The sequence below is a fragment of the Sciurus vulgaris genome, assembly GCF_902686455.1.
Source record: "Sciurus vulgaris genome assembly, chromosome: 3".
NCBI classification, from domain to species: Eukaryota; Metazoa; Chordata; class Mammalia; order Rodentia; family Sciuridae; genus Sciurus; species Sciurus vulgaris.
In genome coordinates this window covers 7,538,277-7,561,962 of record NC_136463.1, presented here as the reverse complement: position 1 = coordinate 7,561,962, position 23,686 = coordinate 7,538,277, and the positions used below count along the sequence as shown (strand labels likewise).

Here is a 23,686-nt window from a genome sequence, read left to right as displayed (position 1 = left end):
TTCTTCTAGATGTCTAATCTAAATCCTTCCTGCCACAGTGTGTCTCCTGGCCCTTGTTAGATGGAACCTGCCATGAATCTGCCCCATCTTCCAGTCACTCCTGATGCCCGCACATCCCGTTCCCCCTGGGTTGCACCCCTCTTGGCCTTCGGATGGCTGCCTACCTGATGATGTAGCCCTTGAGGAGCCCATTCTGGTGGCTCTCAGGAGGTGGCTGCCACTGGATCATGATGGACTGGTTGGTTCGGCCACTGGCGATGACGTTTTGTGGAGGAGCCGTGGGGGGCTCCTCGGGGAGGGAAACCCTGGGCCAAAACAAGAGTGGGTGGGCCGTTTACTCTGGGTCTCGGGAAAACACAGGAGCTCAATGGGATACAAGAAGGCCAAACCCTGCACTCCTCTCCCTATATGATTCTGCAGGCTTGCTGGGTGCTTTTAGGTAAGCCACTTAACCTCTCTGAGCTTATTTCTGTTAAAAAAAAAAAAAAAAAGTACTTTGCCTGCCTTACAAGATCGATCGAAGTCCGCATGGCACAACATGTACATGAACCTCTTAGAGACACTCCAAAGCACGTCCCTCCACTGTTTTTGGTGTGGTGCAGGGATGTGGGCCTCGGTTTCTCATTTTTCAAGGAAGCTGCTGTTGGGATGGATGAGGTCAGGCGTGTGGAGTATTTCAGAAGTGGGAGTGTTAGTGCTTCCCAGGTACCTCCTTAACTGACCACAGAGCCCGGCTGGGCCGGTGGCCTGTGTGGGCGGCACCTCCTGAAGCCGAGGCCGCGTCCTTCCTCGGGCGAGGCGGGAATACGGCCTTCTGCCTGGGTGCATTTTCACATGGCTGACGCTTATCCATTAAAAGCAAAGGTTAATTATTTTTGATGGATGCTGCTCCCGTGTGTTTATCTTTATGCTTCTGCCTCTGACGGACAGCTCTCCAGCTGCACCGCGCCTCCAGGCTTTCACCAAGGCTGAAGTGTGGCAGTGACTCGGGGCCAGCAGCGCGCAGGTGCGTTAGCAAGATGAATCAGAGGCACGTGGCAAGTCCAGGGCAGGAGCGTGGGCAGGGGCTCCCCGCAGCCTGCGTCTCCCTGTCATGATTCTGGGGCCATGACACTACCTCTAGGCTCCAGACACAGCCCGGCACAGTAGGTGCCCAAGTAACAGTGAGCAGATAAATTCTCCTATGACTACTCCCCATGCTGGGCTGGGACCTGTTTGTGTTATAGGGTCGTCCCCTGAATGTCAGAGACTCGGGCAGGGCAAACCCACAGCGCTTGACATCAGCCAGGGGTCTCTTCGTAGGTACCTAGGGTGTCCTCTGAAGAGCCCAGAGCCTGGCTCTGCTGCACGTGATTTGTGTCCCGGTAAGTCTGGTCTCTCCCGTGACACTGACATCGCCTTTCTCAGTGAGGTGGCTGCTTACTCTGCGGAGTGGAGTCGGGTTGGATTTGCTTCCGCGTGAGCGGGTTCTACTGGGTGATGCTTTGGTAGCGACCACCTGTCGTTCTTATTCAAATTCATCAAAGCTTTCCTGGGACCCCATGGCTCTGGTACCATGCGAGGTACTGGGAAGGACACCCGTGGAGACCCTGCATCCCTCTGGAGCGCTGTGTCCCTTTAACCTGGCGGCAGCCCAGGGGCCGGGGAGCCGACCGCCAGGAGCCGTGAGCCCAGCCCTGGCGGAGACCCCGCGGGAACGCCTGCCTCCTCACCTCTCTGTGTCCTTGCTGAACTGTCCTTTGCCCACGTCGTTGACGGCACAAAGACGGAACTGGTAGGAGCGTGCGGGGACCAGGCCCTTGACCATCACCGAGGTGGCTTCTGGATCCACGCTGGCCAGGAGTATGGTCCAGGGGGCATCTGCGGGGAGAGAGCGGGCAGACGTGGGCGTCTGGGGACCGGGACAGGCGTCTCGCCCTTCTTTCCTAGCAGGCCCCCACCTCATTCCCACAGCAGCAGAGTGAGGCCTGCCCTGCTGGCCCAGCGGCCGCCCGCTACGTCACTGTTCTGGTCCCCTCAGCACACGGGACCCGGGGGCTGAGGGTCCCTGAGGAAGCAGGGCTCATGGGGCTGGGAGCTCTCGCCTGTTCCGTTCTTGCTGAGCTCGGGGCAAAGTGCACACAGGACGCCGTCGGGGTCGAGCCTGCTGATTGCAGTTTACAACTTGGAGAATAAAAATAAGAGTAAAAGCCACCGCCTCCGAGGCACCGCCCTGGGCACTGCCTTGTTCAGTTGCCACAGCTACTTGACCGGCAGAGGCCACTGTTCCCTTTGCAGACGGGAGAGGAAGGACCTACCCGGGGCCCAGAACCAGCCATGGGGGGGCCGGGCTGGAGCCCAGGGCTGACCTGCACCCACGTGTGTAGCCCTGGCCACGCCCCCTGGCCTGGGCTGCTGAGGAGGACGCAGGAGGGCCGCAATGGGGACCTTACTGTTCTCGGACATCTCCAGGACGTAGCGGAGGAGCGGGCTGTTGCCGTCGAAGGGCTTGGCCCACGTCAGGTTGATGGCCCTCCTCTCCACGGTGCTGAGCGTTGCCACGGGGTGCTCGGGGGCGTGGGGCAGCTGCCTGCAAGAGGGACGTGTGCGGACTGGCCCCGAGTGGCCCTCGGTCAGGCGACGGGGCCGCCGTGGCCTCAGGTTGGGTGGCCCTGCACTTCCCGACACCTGGTGCTCAGAGGAAGAGCTGGCCTTCCTGGCCTTCCAGGTGGACAGTCCTCTCTGGAACTGGAGCCCCCTGCTCCAAGCCCTGCTCAGACGCCTGCTGAGGGAGAGGCCTGGCAGGATGCTCGGGCTGTGTCCTGGGGGACAGGGCTGGTCCTGCGTCCTCACTAAAGGTGGTAGCGTGGCTCTGGCCTCTCCCTGTCCCGAGCTGCACCAGGGAGGGCCGCCCTTACCTGACTCGCAGGTGGGCACTGCGGGAGTCATTGCCACCAGCTGAGAGCACCCGGCAGGTGTAGGTGCCAATGTCCCCAGACCAGGTCTGCGAGATGTGCAGGGAGCCGTTTTTGTCCAGGCGGATGCGGGGATTGCCCTCCATGGCCAGGGTGGCCCCGTCTTTCTCCCACACGTACCTAAGAGCAGGGAGTGCCGATAAGTGTGGGGGGGTGGACCCCAGGGGAGGCCCAGCCCAAACCTCGTCCTGGAAAGAGAGTGCCACCAGGCAGGGGACGATCCCAGGCTGCAGGGTTCCTCTGGGGCTGGGGTGGGTCGGGCAGGACGCTGGCCTGGGGGGAGACCTGGAGAGCTGCGGGCCTGGAAGCCCGTCATTCTGCGGTTGGAAGGGCACTGTTAAGCCATTATTGGTCGCTTACACCTCCGGTTCAGGTCTGGGTCAAAGCGTTGTTGCTTTTGGCCAGAGGCCATCGCAAAACAGGCGGCACAAAGGAGCCAGCAGAAGGTTGGCTTCTGCAGAGGGGAAAAGATCACGGCTGGAAAAAGAATTAGAGTTCCCACACAGACTACATTTTGGAATTAGTTTTATGAGGGGGATCATTAGATCAATGCATCACTGTGACAAATTGACTTCAGTGTCCAAAAAATCACTTTAGCTTCGGTCAGTCGGTACAAAGGGGGACTTGAGAAATTACACACAGGCCCATGCCTGACAACAAGAAATATCTCCTCTGGAATTGTTCTGGAGGAAATACAGCCATTATCACCCCGTTCACAGACTTGGAGGGCCAGCTCCATAGGGGTATGGGGGACAGGATGCTGCGCTGTCCCCCCAGGGAAGGTTGGCCACGGACTCAACACAAGGGATCACCCAGGGCAATGGACAGTGGGCCGCAGGGGGCTAGAAGTATCCAGAATGTAAGATTGCTAGAGAGAGTTCATCTGTAATATTTTAAACTGAGTCTAAAAAGGGAAAACCAACAGAAAGTCAGAAAGAACAGATGAGAAAAAAAAATAAGTGAAGGAAGGAGGAGAGGGGTAAAGGTCACCCAAAGGTGTCCCAGTGCCAGGGAGCCAGGACAAACCCATAGGGTGAAATCATCTTCCAGACTCTCCCCCTGCCTGGATGGATGGGAGTGTCCTGTAGTGGGACCAGGTTCTGGAGTCAGACCCCCAGGTCAAGTGCTCGGCTGCACATCAGCTTTGTGACCTTGGGAAGTTTCCTTAACCTCACCAGGCCTCCGTTTCTCACCTGGAATACGTAGGAACTAATACCACTCACCTCTCACCTCACTAGGTTGCATAAGGATGTGGAGCCAGTGTGAAACACTCAGAGTACTGCCTAAGACATGGCCAGAGGGCAATAAAAGTCAGCCATCAGCATTTCTACTGACACAGCAAATTTACATCAATGATTTCTAGTGACTGATCAATCGATCAATCCATCCACCCATCCATCCATCCATCCATCCAAGCTTCCATCCATCCATCCATCCAAGCTTCCTTCCATCCATCCATCCATCCATCCATCCATCCATCCATCCATCCATCCATCTATCCAAGCTTCCTTCCATCCATCCATCCATCCATCCATCCATCCATCCATCCATCCATCCACCCATCCATCCATCTATCCAAGCTTCCATCCATCCATCCATCCATCCATCCATCCATCCATCCATCCAAGCTTCCATCCATCCATCCATCCATCCATCCATCCATCCATCCATCCATCCAAGCTTCCATCCATCCATCCATCCATCCATCCATCCATCCATCCATCTATCCAAGCTTCCTTCCATCCATCCATCCATCCATCCATCCATCCAAGCTTCCATCCATCCATCCATCCATCCATCCAAGCTTCCATCCATCCATCCATCCATCCATCCATCCATCCCATCCATCCATCCATCCATTCATCCATCTATCCATTCATACATCCATTCATCCATTCATCCATCCAAGCTTCCATCCATCCATCCATCCAAGCTTCCTTCCATCCATCTATCCATCCATCCATCCATCCATCCATCCATCCATCCATCCATCCATCCAAGCTTCCATCCATCCATCCATCCATCCATCCAAGCTTCCATCCATCCATCCATCCATCCATCCATCCATCCATCCAAGCTTCCATCCATCCATCCATCCATCCATCCATCCATCCATCCATCCAAGCTTCCATCCATCCATCCATCCATCCATCCATCCATCCATCCATCCAAGCTTCCATCCATCCATTCATCCATCTATCCATTCATCCATCCATCCATCCATTCATCCATCCAAGCTTCCATCCATCCATCCATCCATCCATCCATCCATCCACCCAAGCTTCCATCCATCCATCCAAGTTTCCATCCATCCATCCATCCACCCAAGCTTCCATCCATCCATCCAAGTTTCCATCCATCCATCCATCCATCCAAGCTTCCTTCCATCCATCCATCCATCCATCCATCCATCCAACCACCCATCCATCCAGGCTTCCATCCATCTATCATCTAAGCTTCGATTCATCTATCCTGTTTTTAAAGCTACCTTTTCCACTCAGCAAAATATAACATGCTCATTTTGCTATGACAATCTGATGCCATGTCTTTTAAAGTCAGATGCAGGTGTTTTAATATTATCGCCCTGCTATTTAGCTGATTTCCTTGCATCAGGAATACAGTTTGGCTCCTTTTCTTCTGACACTGTAGTTAATACTGTCATGAACATCCTTACTGGCAAAATATTCACATGTCTTCCAAATCACTTCCTCAAGGACAAATTATCAGCAATGAAATTGCTCAGTTAATTTTCAAGGCCTTCAATCCATAGTTACAAATTGACAACAGTAATAACCTTCCATTCCTCTCTTTAGCTAGAAAAGAATCCTCCTTGTCAGCATTCTGGGGATGGGCAGAGGTTTCCTTAAAAGCAAATCTAGTTGCAGACAGTAATTGCTGCTTAAGAAACAACCTGTGGCAAGCAGACTCTCTTTGCGTCAGGATATGGTATGTCAGGAGGCATATATCACTGCTTACAAAGTATTTGTGCCAAGTCACTGAACTTAAATCTAATTAGGAATTCAGGGGATAGAAGAACATGTTAGCACATGAGAAAGGAGCTAGCCAAACCCAGAATGTGGAATCGATAGCGGGATCAGGAAACTTCAGCCCACTACTTGTTTGTGTAAATAAAGTTTTATTGCAACAGTCATGCCCGCTTGTTGACACATTATCTATGGCTGCTTCTGTTCCGCAGAGTAGTTATGATAAAGTTCCTGCAGGTCTCAAAGTCTAAAATATTTACTCTCTGTCTGACCCTTTGCAGAAAGAGTTTGCTGACCTGTCTTACAGAACCTGGTTTCTCTAAGAAATAAATTACATGAAAACAGAATGAGAACAAAAATGAAAAGACAAAAATAAAATGAAGGAGTCCTTTCAACAACCACAGCTGGAACGACTGGACAACCACATAGAAAAACAGAAAAAATACCTTATCCCCTTCACAAACATGAACTCAAGATGGATCACAGACCTACTCATGAGCTGCCAACCTCTAAGACTCCCAGAAGATAACAGAGAGACTCTAGATGCCCCAGTCTTTGGTGCTGACTTTTTGGATACAGACCAGAGGCATGATCCATGGAAGAAAGCATTGATAAGCTGGGTTAAAATTAAAAAATTAAAAATTAATTAGAAATTTAGAAATGAGAATTTTTGCTCTTTGATAGACAATCTCAAGAGAATGAGAAGAGAAGCTGCAGACGGGGAGGAAATATTTGCATGATGAATACCTGATGAAGCACTGCTATCCAAAAGATATGGAGAACTCTTAACTGTGACACAGTAAACGACCCAATTACGAACTGGGCTGAAGTCCTTGACGGACAGCCTCCAGGAAGACACAGAAGGTAAACAAACAAACCCATGCAAATTACCACAACAGGAAGATCCACCACTCAGCTATGGGAACAGCCAGACCCCACAAGGGTGGCACCACCGGTGTGGCCAGCAGACCCACTTGTTGCTGGTGGGAGTACAAAACAATGCCACTCCTTTGGAAGACAGTCCTGGTGGCTTCTTACAAAACTAAACACACTCTTACCAGGAATTTCCGTAAATAAAGGTTAAACAAACAAACAAAAAAGACATCCCCCAAGTCTATGGAACTCAGATGGGGTAGAAATTTTCCAAAATAATCTGCAATTATGTAATTGCTGTTAAGTGATTTTGATGAGCAGTTTGTAGAGGTCCTCTTAGCCTTATACAATAATAGTTCTCAGAAAATCAAAGATGTAAAAATATTCAGTTACAAGGACGTTCATGAGATTTCTTCATATTAGCAAACATTAAGAAATAATCTAAATACCCAGGACTAAGGAACTGGTAATATAAATCATGCTCCAGCTGTACCATGGACTCCTGAATAATTGTGTAATTGAGTTGATACAAAATATTTATTGTCATGGGACCAGAGGCACAATAGGGTCTTGAGAAAAAGCCGATGAAGAAACAGTGTGTTCCTGGTTGTTAAAAATGGTACCCCAGGGGCTGGGGTTGTGGTTCAGTGGCAGAGCGCCACTGGTGTGAGGCACTGGGTTCTATCCTCAGTACTGCATATAAATAAATAAAATAAAGGTTTATCAACAATTAAAAAAATATTAACATTCCATGGGTGGGGGGTTAGTTTTATATCCTACAATACAAAGCATATTAAATGTCAGTTTGGAGTCACAATCTTGCACTCAATGTCTTGAATATTTTAAATTACTTCTCTTCCTGTGTTTCTTAGAATTGTCTCCTGAAGACCACTACTGGACCATTACTGTCAGAATCATGTGTACTCTGTAACATCTTTGGTCGTAGAACTCTTAGTTTTTCTAATCTTTTTAACACGCTCTAAAAGATTGAGAGTTTGCACGTGTAGTGTGTGCAACGAAGTTTTGAATTAGTGGGACCGGAATAACAACAGCATTCGAAGATACTTGATATTCTAGTAAGAAAAACTTGCCTCCAAATTCAAAGCTGGAAGAACTGAAAAAGAATCACAGTACAAGGCTTTTTAGATTTTCAGTACGTGTGTTAAGAATTGTGTACAAAGTGAAATGTCTGTGTATTGATTCTCAATAGAGTCAATCAAATCTCAAATATGAAAAAAAATTTTAAATAAAAGGTACCCAAGTAGCGCAGGCCTGTGACCTCAGGGACTCAGGAGGCTGAGCAGGAGGATGGCAAGTTCGAGACCAGCCTCTGCAACTTAGCAAATGTCCCTTTCTCTCTCAATAAAAAAATAAAAAGGGCTGGGGCTGGAGCTCAGCGATAGAGCACTTGCCTAGCATGTGCAGGGCCCTGGGTTCAATGCCTGGTACCCCAAAGAAACAAAAAGTCCCCAAGCATCACTACTGTTAGGTTCAATTAATAGGAACTGGTAACGCCACTGTTTTTCTTTTCTCTCTTTTAGTTCATCTGCATTTTCTGTTTTCCATCTAAAATGAAATACATTTGTTGCATAATTAATTTTTTGCCCTTTTTTGTTGGGGGGAACTTTAGAAGGACTCCCAGTGTAAGGACCCTGGCTTCGGAAGTTGCCTGGGGATGTGGCCTCGAGGAGACAAGGCAGGCAGAGGGAGCTGGCCAGCAGAGAAAGGGGCTGATTGCATGACGGGCTTGGAACGTGTGTCCTAAACAATGATGAACCGCTGGGTTTTGGGGACGAGAGTGCTGGGCTTTCCATTTTTGATGCTCTCGCCCTGGGGTGGCTGGAGAAGGAAGGGAGGCCGTTACTTGGGGAAGAAAGGGTGTTTTTGAGAACTGGGTGGTCGTCCTCAGCACCTATGGTTTCTGAAGGCAGGGCCTGAGGCCTGGGGAGGGCAGATGGAACCCAGGTAGCATCAGAGGCCCAGAGGTCCCAGGAGACCTAGGTGCGGGGCCAGGCCTGGGTGGAAGGAGATGCTGGATGGGCCTTGGGGGACATTCAGGTCCACCTGCCAGAGTGAGCAGATATTTGAGCCCAAACCTTAGGAAAGATCTGGCTGGAGGCATATTTGGGACTCAGTTGGTACAGGTGCTGAAGAAGCCATGGGCCTGGGAGACGTCCCCTAGTGAGAAGGAGAGCTCTTGGGGAACGTAACTGACGGGCACGCTGGGACAAGGAAACAGGCAGGCCTGGGAGAGACGGCTCTGGTGGCCAGGCATAGGCGTGGGAACATGGCAGAGCGCGGGAGGGTCAGCACGGGCCGGGCAGACACTAGGGGCTCCTGGGGAGAGAAGGGACTCCGATTTCCCTCCCCAACAGCAAACCCAAGCTCTGGCTGAGGCCTGCCTGTGCCACACCTCTCCCTGGTCACTCCACAGCCCCTCTGCTGCCCCCCCTCGGGAAGTCACCCTTCCCATGCTCCTGTGCAGCCTGGTCCTGGCAGTGTCTCATCTGCGCTTGTCTGAGTTCCATTTAGCTTTCCAGACCCACATGCACCCACAGCTGTCCCTGGGTGCGCCAAGCAGGCTCTGCTCCATGCAGACCCGTGTGCTTGTCACTCAACTTTACGTCCCTGGGAGGAGGTCCTGAAGCAGGGAGCCTCGGCTCAGGACAAATAAGGTCCTTGGCTTACGTGACAGAAAAGAATTTTAGCAGGCACCAGAGACACGGACAGATTTATTTAGGAAAGCAGATACATATTCAAGAGAGAATGCGGGCATCTCCAGAGGGAGAGACAGCCTAAAAATATTTATTATATAATAAAATATTAATATTAATAATGGTTAAAAGTGGATTGTTCAGGTTTGGTCTGGATCTGGGGCCAGATACCAAATAGAAGCATTTCTTTCTAGAATAGTCTTGGAGGATTTCATGCTGGCAGCCTGCACCTGCCCAGCCCTTCGAGTCTGGGAACCTGGCTTGATTCTAAGCATGTGTCACTGAGGATTGAGTTACACTTTGGTATCATCTGGTTATTCAAATGCTTTCCACTCAGGGGACCCTGTTGAGTTTTGCAGCTAGAATAGGGTCTTTAAAAAAATTTTTTTTTTGTGGTACTAGGGATTGAATCCAGGGGTGCTCTGCCCCCTGAGCTACACTCAGCAGGTTTTATTTTTTATTGTGAGACAGTCTTGCTAAGTTGCCCAGGCTGGCCTCCAACTCGAGATCCTCCTACCTCAGCCTCCTGAGTGTCTGGGACTATAGGTACCTGCCACTGTGCCCAGCTAGAATAGCGGTAAATCCTGGTGACATGTTAGAATTGCCTGGGGAGTGTTTAAAATGCTGAGGTCTCAGCCACCCTCAAGATTAAGCTCCAGAAGGTAGAAAGTAGCTGTGGTTCCACCGTCCAAAGAAGATGGGCTGAGAGGAAAGATGAAGGGCTGATTTTGCGTATCAACTCTGCCTCTTGTAGTAGGGGGGTTGGTAAAGGTCCAATTCTGCTCCTCCCATCTTAAAGGACTGTCCTGGGTGGTTAATCTCATTCCGGGTGAGGACCCCTTCCTGAAAACAGGAGCAGGGACTCACCACCTGGAGGTTGTTGGGTGGGGGTCCCCAGAGGGCGGGTCTACAGAGATATTTCCAGAGAGCCTTGAATCCCTTCATGCATTAAGAATTATCTAGAGAAGGAACAAAACGTGCAAGTCTACTCCACGCAGGAGGCGATGATATTTTCATAAATAAGATACCAATCCAAAGTGTTAGCAAATTAATGTAACTTTTTGTTATTATAGTTTTTCAACGAATGGATGCTAAAAATATAGAAGATGCTACGTGCTACATCCTGTCCTGGTCTACGTGGTTTCTCTCCAAGGATCTTTTCACAGCCAGCATATTAATTTTTTAAAGAAGAATCTAATGAATCCTGACATGGAGACAGTCTGGCCCAATGTTCTCACGGCCCCCGAGTTCCCAGCTGGGGCTGCCAAGCACTCCCTGAGAATGGGTGTTGATCAAAGCCAGAGCTCTCTGGACCTGTGGCTCCCAGGGTCTGGCATCCTATGGCTGTGGAGAGCTTCCAGGCCCAGTGACCGCCAGATGGCGCCCCAGGATGCGGCAGCTCAGTGGAGCTAGAGGAGGCCATTTCTCCAGGCCCCTTCCAGCCAGGATGCCAGTGGCTTGACAGGACATCGCTCACTGGACAGAGAAGCCACATGCGGGGGACCTTCATTTCTAAGGAAGCAGATTCATTTGTTCCTGGGCCTTCTGGAACTCAAGGGAGAGAGTCAAGTGCTCTTTTCTCTTGGTTTTAGTGCATGCAGCCTTCCCAGGGGGGTTGGCCCAGGTGTCCCTCTTTGAAGCCTGGGAGGAGTCCTGGCTTCCACACCCCTTCTTGACTGCTCTGTCCAGAGGTGCCTGTCCCCGTCTCTTCCAGAGCAGGCCTGAGCCCTGCAGGCCAAGGTCCCAGTTCTCCAGGGTCAGGATGACCTCAGTTTGGCACTGCCCCATCCCTCCGCTTGGAGGGTCCCCCAGGGGCCGACTCCTGCCTCAGCCTGCCTCTGCATCTTTCCTCCCAGACCCCTCTGCTGGGAATTCTAAACTAAAATGAGAAGACCCTCTGGGCTTAAATTAACCAGGCCAAGTCACATTATCCAGAAGGTCTAAAACTTGGGGCACTACAGGGAGGCGCTGGCAGTGATGTTGCAGACCACGGACAGCAGCCCAGCCCTTCGCCTGCCCGTCCTCTCCTGCTCCTGTTTCTATGCCCTTCCTCCTTTCCTGCCACCATGGACACTGCCTGAGCTCAGGGCAAGGCGGCTTAGTGCCCAGGTGTGCATTCAGGAGTCTTCACACCTCAGCCTGGTAAGTGGCCCAGAGGCAACACCTACCCCAACCTTGCCACTGCCCGGTCTCATGCCGTCCCTCCCTCCTGCCTGGGGCAGGCCGTAGCGGAGTGCCTACCTGATGGTCACCCGGGGATCGTGGGCGGCTCCGCACACCATGGAGGCCTGGGTTCCCTTGATGACGCTCTGGTCCTGGGGAGGCCTGGTGATGCGGGTTCGGGCTGAAAGACAGCAGAGACGAGTGTGGGGAAGGTGTGTGGCTGCTGGGACCCCAGGGGGCATGGGTGCGCGGAAGGGCGCACCATCCAGGGTTTGTGGTCCTGTGGCCAGAGGCCGAGCTTCCAAGGCAGAGCCGCCACCGGGACAGTGTGTCGCGGGGGAGTCCGGGGGGCTGACAAGGAACCACGTGCTTCCAGACAAGGGGACGCACGGAGCCACATTTGCAGTGGGGCCTCACGTAGTCTTGCTCACAATCACTTCGGGGACAGAGAAACAACTCGAGGGTCAGGGCCACAGGTCCGGCCTGTTCATGGCCCACCAGAGTGAGATGGGTCTATGGAGTCCAGTTTGGTGCTGTGCCCAGGCACCTGCTGGTCCTGGGCAGGTGGCCCACAGGCATGTGTGCCTTGTATGTGGATCCCAAGCTGGAAGGTGGCAGGGGTGGCAGGGGTCAGCAGGGGGTCAGCAGCAGGCTGGGGGCCAAGTTGGCAGGTGGCCTGCTGGGTAGGTAAGCTTTTCCTGGAACATGGCCACATCTGCTGGGTTGGGTACGGTCTCTGGCAGCTCTCTGGACGTCAGGGAGGCTAGAGGGGCAGCCCGCACGGAGACCGTCTGGCCGATGAAGCTCAAAATATTGACTATCTGGCCCTTTACGGTAAAAAGTCCGATTTCTGCCCTCAATGTGTGAGGACAGCTCTCTCCGCCACTTCCACTCGCTGACCTGTGGACTCCTTGGCAGAACCTTTACCTCCTGGCCTCTGGATTAATTTGTCACTGTCCCTCTGATAGGAAGGGCCCTGGCTGGGACAGAGACACTGGTGTGAGAGGCTGCCACCGCGTGTGTCCTGTAGGTGGTCCTGAGTCGCAGGCACCCCCAGGGAGGCACAGCCACGGACACTCACCCCACACGACCAGGTCTGCCGAGGCCTCATCGACACCCCGAGAGTTGGTCGCCAGACAGGTGTAGGTCCCCGCGTCGGAGATATGCGTGGGGCTGATGAGCAGGCTGCCCGACTCCAGCAGCGTGAAGCGGGGCAGCTGGACGGAGCCGCTGGCCAAGATGCGCTCCCCTGGGGGGACACGGGGGGCTCAGCCTGCAGCTCCCAGCCCTGCAGCCGCACCCACCACCCTGGCGGCTCCAAGGCAGGTGGTCTCAGGCAGACCCTAGCTCTGGAAATGCCACAAGGGCCGGGAGCAGGGCTGGGACCTGGTGACGGCATAGGGTCACAGGGCCACAGGGTGGCACCTGCGGCCCAGATCTCCTGAGGCTTCTTCACTGTCCACGCTGTTTGCCCTCTGCCAGAGAAGGCCACACACTGTCTCCTGATGGCAGCGAGGGGCAGCCCGGCACAGCCGCCCAGCAGCTGGCACCTGGACTGGATGAGAGCGCAGGAGGGTGGGGGGACGGGGACAGGTTGGTAAAGGCATCGTGCTGCAGGGAGCTGTGGAGAGAGTCACCTTCAGAGGAGCAGAGGACAGTGATGGACAGGAGGGCAAGGAGCAGGTGGGCACAGGGAGGCATGGTGTCTAGGCCCACAGCCCCTGTCAGAACAGATCTGCAGTGGGACTCGGGAGGCCCCAGGCCAGGTGCCTGGCCTGGGCTGCAGTGGGGGTTCTTACCAGAGGGAGGGAGAGGGAGGAGTGGGGAGAGGGAAAGAGAGCGAGAGCAAGAGAGAGTGTGTGCACAAGCACAGGAGCGTGCACAGGTGTGAGCAGGGTGGGCCTGAGAGTGTAGGTTCTGTCCCTTTATTTTAGAGAACACCCTACCTGTCCCCATGGAAGTACAGGTGGGTGTGTCCATGTGCCCATGTGGGCACACACCTGATCCAGCTGTGTGCTGGATGGCTGTGCCATATCCATTCACAAGTACTTAGTGGGCACCTGCTGCGTGCCAGAGTGTCCTAGGCCCTGGGAAGAGCTGCATAGCTGGGTGGGTGCTGGGGAAAGGGCAGTGAGTTCTGTGAGAAGGTCCACGTGTGCATGTACCTCAGCGTGTGTGCCTGTGTATGTGTGCATGTACCTGAATATGTGTCTGCATGTGTGTGTACACGTGTGCATGTACCTCAGCGTGTGTGCCTGTGTATGTGTGCATGTACCTGAATGTGTCTGCATCTGTGTGTACACGTGTGCATGTACCTGAGTGTGTATGTACCTGAATGTGTGTGCCTGTGTGTGCCTATGTGTGGCTGTATGCAAATACCTGTGTGTGCATGTATGTGAATGTGTGTGCATATGTGTGTGTGCATATGTGCATGTACCTGAGTGTGTATGCCTGTATGTGCATGGGTGTGCACATATGAATGTACCTGAGTGTGCATGGGTATGCACATGTGCATGTATGTGCCTGTGTGTGCACGTGTGCATGTACCTGAGTGTGTGTGCCTGTGTGCGTGCATGCCTGTACAGTGAGAAGTTGAGCTGTGTGTGCCCAGAAGAGATGGGGAGGGACACAGGGCAGGTGGACAGAGTGGACACGTGGGCACTGCTGGCCCAGCCATCGGGAATCCCTGAGCGCCTGGGAGGAAGGACAGCACAATGTCCACCATGACAGTGTGAATTATCAAACGCGGCCATTTACTAGCCGTTGCTGCTGCAGGCTCGACACAGGCCTCCACACGCACACTGTCATCATGTCACCCCGCACACCCTCATCCCCAGTCTACACAGGGAAGCCTGCGGTTTGGAGTGAGTTACTCATTCGCGTGGAGATGCCCAGCAAGGCAGCCACGTAGTCACTGTGCTGTGAGAGATGCCCTCCTGCGCTGTGCAGGGCATGGCCTTATGATTGCACGTGGGGACCCCAGCTGGGGGCTCCAGACCTGGTGTTGAGGACTATCCTAGATTTTCACACAGCCCCACCTTCTGATGGTCTCTTCCATGTACCTTTCTGCCATGTGATGGCTGGCCGGGGTGCCCCCGAGGTCTCACAGGCCAGCACCACCGACATGCCGTCAATCACTGTGCTGTCCAGGGGGCCCCTGGTGATGTTGGGGGCGATACCTGTAGACACAGTAAGGCCTCAGCCACACGCAGAGGGCATGTCCTCCCCTCCCCCTGCTGCTTCCTGTGCGGCAGGGCCCTCTGCTGGGAAGGGGGCTAGGCTTTGATGAGGTCCCAATGTTGGAAAGGAGCCTGGGAGGACGTCCCAGGCCACCTGCCGTATGGAGGGACATATCCTGCCTGGGCTCTTGGGCCTCTGCAGGGGACCCAGAGGGCAGCTCACGCCCCCGGGACAAGGGCTTCATTGGCACGAAGCTGAGGCTCCAGCTTGCTCAACGAAAACCAGCTGAGGACTGTTTGAGCGCTGGTTCTCCTCCGCGGAGGCCAGAGCAGGTCCTCTCGCCGGCTCAGGGGACTCGGGCCAGCAGCAACCCTGGAGCTGGGCCTTCTCTCCCAGAGCCATTGTGGCCACCCTCGGCTCCAGGTCACTGGGGGACCCTGAGGGACGCACACTTCCCCGGAGCGCTGTCTGCAGAAGCTGCGGGCGTAACTGGACCCCACCACCCAGGCTGCCGGGCAAGGAGCCTTCTGGGCTCCCAGGACCAACGCTGCTCTCTCCAGGCCCTGGCGGGGGCGGGGGCAGGGGCAGGACAGGGGAGGCCCACTCACTGGTGACGGCCAGGTAGGTGGAGGTCTGCACCTCGCCAGCTGCGTTGCGGGCAAAGCACTGGAACATGCCGGTGTCGTCGGGCACCAGGCCGCTGATCTGCAGGCCCCCGTCGCCGTGCTGCCGGAGCCGGGGCAGCTTCTCCACCTCCACCACGGCGGCGTCCTTGTACCAGGTGATGGAGGGCGGCGGGACACCTGTGGGCCGGAGGGCGGAGTCAGCACCTCCTGGGCCTCCCTCACCACCTGCGGGCTGCTGGGAGGAAGTGGGCAGGGGAGCCCCCGTGTCTGGGTCTCCAGAACCTTCCCAGAGCGTCACTCTTGGTTTGTAGAGAAGGGGAGGACGTTACCTGAGCGGCAGTTTTCAAATCATTTGGATACAGGAGGGATTTTAAGAAAAGGAAAAGACTGGCTTACCTGGGCTCAGTCTACTTTGGAAATGCTGGATTGGACAAATGAATTTTAAACAATTTTTTTTTTTTTTTTTTTTTTTACTGTGATATTCAGCAGAGGCTTTAATGTCTCTGAGAAATTCCAAGTTGAGGTTTGGTTTTCAAACCCACCTGAGCACAGAGCCCAGATGGAAAGCAGGCAAAGGGCCCCGGAGGTGACGGGCTCCCTGGCCTCTGGTCCTGGCAGACTCTTCTCAGAGCCCTCCCTAGCCCACCCTCCCTCCCTCTGGGTCTCCGCTCAAATGACCTGCCCAGAGCAGTGCCCCACGGCTGCGTGTCCCCAAGCACACTGACCACCGAGGGGGCGCACCTCATCCGTTCCAAGACGCCCATGTGTTCAACTGTGCGACGTCTCGGAGACCAGCAGGGGTCTCGTCATTGACAGCACGTCATCATTTAATTGGCAGTTTTTTTTCTTTCTTAGTGGTACATAAAAAAATGGGGCATCTTACAACTCGGGGCACTTTAGATGAGATGAAACTCCGTGTCTTTGTTTATGGCTTTGCCCCTCTCCCCGCAAGAATGTAAGTTCTAGAACAACCCGGGAGTTGGCTGCTGGGTTCATTCTGTAAACTCCCCAGCCCCGAGAACAATACTGGCCTATGGAAAGCCCTCGAAAGATATTCTTTGCCTGGGAGAGCAGCTCTCAGCCTAAGCGGGAGCCTGAGACCCCCTCCGGGGAGCCTCCTTCCTGCTAGTGGATGCTCTGCCCTGTGGCCATGACCCCTTGTGCATGCTCTTCTCTTTATCCTCTGGCTGCTTCCCTGGCTGTGGGCTTTCTGCTCAGCTGAATCAGGAGAAGGGAGAACCAGGATGGGAGAGTAGAAATCCTCCCAGACCCATGACCAGGGGGCTGGGGTGGGAGTGGTGCGTGTGCCGAGCACAGGGCCCAGAGGCAGGCGGGGCAGCTAGACCCCATCTGCAGCGAGAGGCGCCCAGGTCTGCTAGTTCTGAAGTTGCGATGATTTGGCATTGTCTACAACTCTCAAATTATGGGCAATTTGGATCTGTCACCTGTGCTGAAATTACGGTAATTTGGGTTCATTTGTAACCCTCAAGTTATGGTAACATGGGTTGATTTCAGCCCGAGATTACGGTAATTTGGCCTGCGTGTTACCCCGGGCTGCTGCTCACAGTCAGACGGACGCTCACCCCCTGTTGTGGCCCTAGGAGGAGGTGGGATTTGGAAATGGTGGCCAGGCAGGGGAGGGGCTGCGGGTCTGGCGACCTCACCCGCCCACCACCACTGCGGTACCTTTGGCCCGACAGGGGATGTCCACCACCTTCTCCATCTCTGCGGTGATGTGTCTCTCTGGCTCCTTGACAAACTGGGGTGGTTCTGCAGAGGGAGGACCAGAGGAGGGGGGATCAGAGCCAGGCCACTGTGGGCCACTCTCCCCGCTCCCGCAGGCCTGCGCCATGCCACCCAGCTGCCCCCGCGCCTCACCCAGCACGGAGAGGTAGGCCCCCCGGGCCGCGGGGGGCACGCTGCTGCTGCGCAGCACGGCCTCGCACTGGTAGTAGCCGGCGTCGCTGACCGTGGGGTTGGGGATGGTGAGCCGGCGGTTATAGTCGCTGATGCCACCTGACACCAGCACCCCGTCCTTCTTCCAGATGATGTGCAGCTTGATCAGCGGCCTGCGGGGAGCGGGGTGTTCACATATGGGACTTCAGGGGTCCTGAAGGGGGCGGGGGAGCGCCGGGCCGCCCCGCATGCCACTCCCTCCGCGCCTGCCCAGCCAGGGCGAGCTCCTGGGTGCCCTGGGCCTCGGGCTCCTCATCTGAGGACCAGGGGCGACTGCGGGGGCCCCTGGGGCGCTGGGATGAGGAGGTTCGAGAGCTGAGGCGCTCAGGCAGGACGCAGGGTGGCCGTGCTGGGCACCTGGCTGGCTCCTCCCCATCGCCCGGCAGGGGGCCTTTGTACAGGGGGAGGCCGTGGAGGGAGCGGGAGTGACAGGAGGTAAGTCCCAGAGCCTGTGATGGGGAAGTAGCCAGAGACCCAGCCCCAGCTCCAGGGAGAGCGTGTGGCCCTTCCCACATCGCTGCGCTACACCCCCGCCCCTGGAGCTCTGTCCGCCTGGCCATCTTTCTCCGCCTGAAGGATGGCTCTTCCAGAGGCCGGTGCTTGCTGCCTGGGGCGCTCAGAGGGTCCTGTGAGCCCTCTGGTTCTGTTGTTTGGGAGGCCTGGCTCCTGTGGAGTTGGCCGGGTTCTCCAGCACGACTCCTCCGGGCCTTGAATGAGCAGCCTGGCCACCTGCCGCTGCCTCTGAGAAGCTTAGGTTCTGTACAGCATATTTTCAGAACCGTTGCTACAGGGACCCGCCCTCCAGGAATCTCCAGCTGTAGGTGACCTTAGGATTGTCATTTAACTCTACCCATCGCGTCGGTTTGCGGAGCACTAGAAGGTGTCAGGTCAGTCTGGGGTCAGCACCCTACCTGCATGTCTTACAGTGAGGATTTCCACCTCTCCTACCCCTATCCCACCTCCTTCTCAAGACCACATCCCTGAGTGGCAGTCACTTTGCAGATGAGGAGACTAAAGTCCAGAGCAGGGCAGTGAACATGGGCTTCAGGGACAGCCAGTTGCATTTCAGTTCACCTATCAGTCAGCGGGGTGACCTTGGGCAGGTTGCTTGCCCTCTCTGGGCTGCAGGGTAGTTGCTGGGAGAAAGGAGGTCAAGTAGGAGCACTTAGCAGCCTGTCCTGATTTTACGTTTCCCAGGTGAGAGAAGTTCAGGCCACGGTGGCACCTGCCCCAGGTCTCCCTCCTACGAAGCCTGTGCTCTTGACCGCCATGACTCATCTTCCATACACCCTTCCCACTTGCCTGCCTGTGCTTGCAAGGAGAGAGCTCCCTGCCTCTCTGGGCTGCTCTAAGTTGTGGAAGTCTCTACCTCCCACTGGCCCCAGGCAGCCTGCTGAGCTCTGCTTCCTGGTTCTGTTCACTTCTCTTGGGACCCAGAGAAGGAGCCGGCTCTGCTCCTACCTGACACCCCCAGGCAACAGCTGGAGCATCCACCTGCCATCCGCCTCTACTCTCCTGGTCCTCACGTGAGAGAGCTTCCAGAACTTTCCAAACTGCAACTGCACTACCCAGGAGCAGGGGCCCCAGTTAGGAGGACAAGGAGCAGAAAAGGAAGGTCCACCCACCTGGCATTGGCCACACACTCCATGGTCACCTCCGAGGTGCCGGCCACCACGCTGGTGTTCTTGGGAGGGACGATGATGGTTGGTGCGATGGGATCAGCAGGGCCTCCGACATCTGGGGAGAGGTCAGGGGTGAGCTGGGTGCAGAGGTCGGAAGTTCCAACCCCTCTTGGCCAGGCTGATGCCATGGGAGACCTCTGACCTCCCAACGTGAGGCAGGTGGCCAGACCTGCGGGGGGGTGGTTGACCCACAGTGGCCTGGCTCTGGTCAGCCAGGCTGGCCTCTGGACACTGACCCCAGGGACTGTCATCTCCCCTCTCTCATCCTCTGTGATGAGCTCTGTGGGTGTCCAGGGACAGCCCCCGAGGACCCTGCTGGCACCCAGGGCCCTCCCTGGTCCCCTGGGAAGCAGCCATGCCTGCCTCCCTTGCCCCCTGGTCTTCCCTCCTGCTCTCAAAATGCTCCCTGACTCAGTTTCCCTTGTTGGTGTCCTTCCTCACTGTCTCTTCCCCAGAATGCAAACTCCACCTGCAGTTGGACAGTGACCCCCATTCATGTCCACTGGCAGATGGGAATGTGACTCCATTTGGAAATGGGGTCCTTGCATATGTGGTGAGTTTGGATGGGGCCATGCTGGATGAGGGTGGGCTCTGGATCCATAGCCACTGGTGTGCTCTGAGGAGCCTTCAGACACAGACACCGGGGTGAAGACAGGCAGGATCTGAAGATGGGAATGCCCAGCAAGGACTGCAGTGCCCTGGACCAGAGGAGGCCAAGGACCCTCCGAGGGCCTGCAGAGGGAGTCTGGCCCATGGCACCTTGATTTCAGCTCTCTGCCTCTGGAACCCAGGGAATTGATTCCTGTTACAAAAAGTCACGGGTTGGTGGTGCTTTGTCATGGTGACCACAGGGCCTTGACTTCTCCCGGAGGCAGGAGGGTCCTGGCTGGGGACAGAGCTGTGGCCCTGAAGGCTCCTGTGAGGAAAGCCTAGCCTGAGGGGTGGCGCCTGGAGCTGAGCAGGTCCAGCTGGGGTCCTGAGGGTGGGTCCCTATGACGGATAGTGTCCCTGCGAAGAGAAGGAAGAGAGCAGAGCTCTGGCTGGCAAGAAGGTGGCTGTCTGCAAGTCAGGAAGGGGGCCCTCGGCGACCCCAACAGGCCACTGCTTGACGGGGGCCTCCAGCCTCCAGGACAGGGAGTGAGGCTGGCTGCTGCTTCAGGCTCAGCGGGAGCTTTGTTATGGCTGCCCGAGCTGACCCGCGGCCCTGCTGGCCACTTCGCCTTCAGCACGGAGGTCCACCCTGCCACCTAGTAGGTGCTCAGATGCGACCCGCATCTGCCAGCTGCCCGACTGACCCGCGGCCCTCCTGGCCACCTTGCCTCCAGCACAGAAGTCCACCCTGCCACCTAGCAGGCGCTCAGATGTGTTCACACCCACAGGGAGCGGAGTCCTACCACTGTAGGACTCCCAGGGCAGATGACTGAGCAGGCTTTATTGGGGGGCGGGGGGAAGAAAAAGACCCAACTGTTCTAACAGAGAGGGTGGCGTTTCCTGTTCTTCTGTTTTGGATTCTTTTTTTTTTTGGGTACTGGGGATTGAAAGCAGAGGTGCTTAACCCCTGAGCCACATCCCCAGCCCTTTTTTTTTTATTTTGAGACACAGTTTCACTAAGTTGCTTAGGGCCTTGCTAATTTGTTGAGGCTGGCTTTGAACTTGTGATCCTCCTGCCTCAGCCTCCAGAATTGCTGGGATTACAGCTGTGCGCCCCCATGCCTGGTGTGTTTTGGATTCTTTAGCCAGGTCTCCTCTTTGAGGGTCCGGGCAGGCCCAGTGTTGGCAGGAACTGCAGCCTCCTCTGAACTCCTGCTCCAGGGCCCCTGAAACAGCATTTTTTTCTTGCAACAAATCTTCCTACTTGGCCTCTTTCCAGGAGGCCCTGCAAGTGTCCAGCCACTGTGACTGCACGGCCCAGGTGACAGTGGCAGGACATCCTTTGTGGGGCCAGCTGCCCCTCGGGGCCACCCTGGTCAGCCTTGGCAATTTTCCTACCTGGACTCTAGGCCTTGCTAGAAGAGGCTCAGGAAGAATGGGAATAAAATGTGAAAATAAAGTAAAATGAAGGGGCCAGGAAAGGGAGCATATAAAGCAGAATAATTGCAACAATATAAAAGTCTCATGTAGGCGCCATAAAGCGCGATCGGATTGAAAGCTGCTGATATAGCTGAATCCATAAAAGTGTGCTCTAAGTTGTTTATTACATGCTGGGGCGCACAGGTACCACAGCCCAGATTAATGGGGCACGAGGAGGAGATAGACAGTTAGAGCCCAAGCCGGAGCGTGTGGCACAGCCGGATACGCAGACAGCCCAGAGGAAGGCGCACGCGGGCAGAGGCGGAGAAATGAGGCTGCACACAGGCAGGGACGGAACGGGGAGAGGGACCCAGCAAGGGCCCTTGGGGCAGGTGCCCAGGCAGCAGCCTGTAGGGCTGGAGAGGAGCCACAGTGGCACAGGACGGGGGTGCTGGGGTTTTGGAAGCCTGGTTCAAAGCCTCGTCCTGCCCGTGTCCTGGGGCAGGACCGTGGTGGGCTACTTCCGTCCACCTGTCTGTCTCTCGGTGGTGAAGGGGATAGACCTGTCATCTCTAGAGCTGTGTATATTCAGCACGACCCCTCCACAAACCCTCCTGGATGGGCGCCTGGTGCAGGCCAGGAACCAGAGATGCCTCACCGAGGGTCAGTCCTCTGGGGACACAGCCTGGGAGGTGTGGGCGGTGCTCACACATCTAAGGGTCTAAAGACGCTGGGCTCAGGAGAGTAGGGGCGTGTTCCAGCCTGTGGCCAGTGAGTGCCAGGTGCCTGCACACAGTAGGCGCTCAGTTAACAACAGTCCCTGCTCCTGGGCATTTGCCTGCCACTGAGTGGTCTCCCTAGTACCTCAGACCAAGCCATGGGCCCCAAGGCTACTGACGTGGGTGCCAGACTCCCGGGACCTCCCGAGTGAGGAAGAGGACAGGCGCCTTCGCCTCCAGGAAGCAAAGCAAAGCCTCACGCCTCTGGGGCTGCGGTTGGTGGTGGCTTCACAGTGGATGCTGGGACTTGAGTGGGGCTCAGAGAGCAAGGAGGAGGGTATTGTAGAAAGGCGGCGTGCGGGTGGCCTGCAGGGCAGCGGGGCCCAGAGGGGAGGTGCCCACGGAGCAGAGCTCAGGTCCGGCCCTGTTTGCTGCCCCTTCCCAGGCCGCTCTCCTTGCTGTCCAGGAGAAAGTGCTAACTGGTTTCAGGGCTCTTCTTAGCTGAGATCTGATGCGTCCTCAGAATCCTCCTTAACACAGTACACCCAAGGGGTCGGAGCAAGCATGTGGTGACACACGCTTCCACTCCTGCTCGGGGGGCGAAGGCAGCTTTGACTGCCTGTCTCTGGGCTGGATGCTGACCCTGGTGCGAGCAGTGGTCATGGAGGGGAGAACAGTCAACAGGGGTGGCCTTGGCCTGGAGTGCAGAAAACAGAAGGGCCAAGGTCGGTGCAGGCATTGGATGCCTGATGACGGGGCCCCTTTTGCAGAGCCCAGGAGGAACCGGGTTCCAGGGGAGACGGGTCACTTTGGATTTGGTCATGCCATCTGAGGTGGTGGTGGGATGGAGATGCTCAGAGGTCCTGGGGTGGAGGCCCACTGGAGGGGGGACTGGCAGCCATTCTTGCAGGTGTGCTGGGGCATACTGGAGAGATCCAGGAGCCAGGAGCAGGGGAGACAGGAGGAACAAGAGGCCACACACTGGACTGTGGGCTTGCTCGTGTCAGGGGAGGCGGAGACGTGTCGGCCGAGGAAGAACCAGCAGAGACCCAAAGCTTGGGCAGCAGGTCCTGGAAGCTCAGGGGAAAGGGCACCAGGGAAGGGGCAACAGAATCCAGTGACCAGAGGGCAGGGTAGTGAGTGGCAGCTGGGAGCTGGGGACAAGGCTGAGAGGCGGTGGGGACAGCAGGGCGCTGGGGTGACTCCCAGAGATGGCCATGGGGGCAGGAGACACTCTGGCTGTTGGGTGTTCTGCTGGGGGAGCCCTCTGTCACCAGGTCTCCCAGGGCTGACTCAGGACCAAGCACGGGGCGTGCCTCGTTAACCTCGTGGTCTACACAGAGGCAGAGCAGGGACAGTCCCTGAAGCCAGCAAGGCCAGACGGCTAGGAGCCCAGAGCCTTCAGCCTGGGGGCCTCTCTCGATACCCATCACACGCCTATGGTGGTGGTGGGGGTCCCTGGCCATGAGCTGGACCTGGCAGCTGTCCTGACCAGCACGAGAGTGGGCACAGGCTGGCCCTGGGGCAGGCTACTGTGGGTGAAGACTGCTCCAGCCTGTGGGTTATTGGGGTGAATGGGGCCCCAAGCTGTGAAGCCACAGCAAGCCCAAGCAAGGGGGCAAGGCCACGTGAGCCCCTGACACAGGCGGCCCCTCCTGTACCCGGGACAGGAGGAACCAGAGGGCTCCCCACACAGGGGCCAGGTTTGGATCCTGCTGCCCTGAGAGGATTTCATCATGGCCACAAGCGTGGCTTTGCTGAAGAGGAGCCCAGGCTCAGGAACTCAGCAGGGCCTCCTGCTCGGGGCCTGGCTGTCAGCACCCAG

At 55.8% G+C, this 23,686-nt stretch overlaps 1 protein-coding gene across 1 annotated transcript in view; it reads right to left on the bottom strand.

The window, feature by feature from the left end:
- SDK2 (sidekick cell adhesion molecule 2) overlaps nucleotides 1-23,686 on the bottom strand; it is a 262,214-nt gene that overhangs the window by 62,277 nt on the left and 176,251 nt on the right. Inside the window, exons 6-16 of the mRNA XM_079133200.1 lie at nucleotides 19,076-19,187; nucleotides 17,373-17,563; nucleotides 17,181-17,264; nucleotides 15,477-15,671; nucleotides 14,751-14,867; nucleotides 12,770-12,937; nucleotides 11,767-11,869; nucleotides 2,898-3,074; nucleotides 2,433-2,569; nucleotides 1,713-1,860; nucleotides 165-305 (exon numbers count right to left, since the gene is read on the bottom strand). Coding sequence (XP_078989326.1) covers nucleotides 165-305; nucleotides 1,713-1,860; nucleotides 2,433-2,569; nucleotides 2,898-3,074; nucleotides 11,767-11,869; nucleotides 12,770-12,937; nucleotides 14,751-14,867; nucleotides 15,477-15,671; nucleotides 17,181-17,264; nucleotides 17,373-17,563; nucleotides 19,076-19,187 — 1,573 coding nt within the window. The remainder of the gene's footprint in view (nucleotides 1-164; nucleotides 306-1,712; nucleotides 1,861-2,432; nucleotides 2,570-2,897; nucleotides 3,075-11,766; nucleotides 11,870-12,769; nucleotides 12,938-14,750; nucleotides 14,868-15,476; nucleotides 15,672-17,180; nucleotides 17,265-17,372; nucleotides 17,564-19,075; nucleotides 19,188-23,686) is intronic.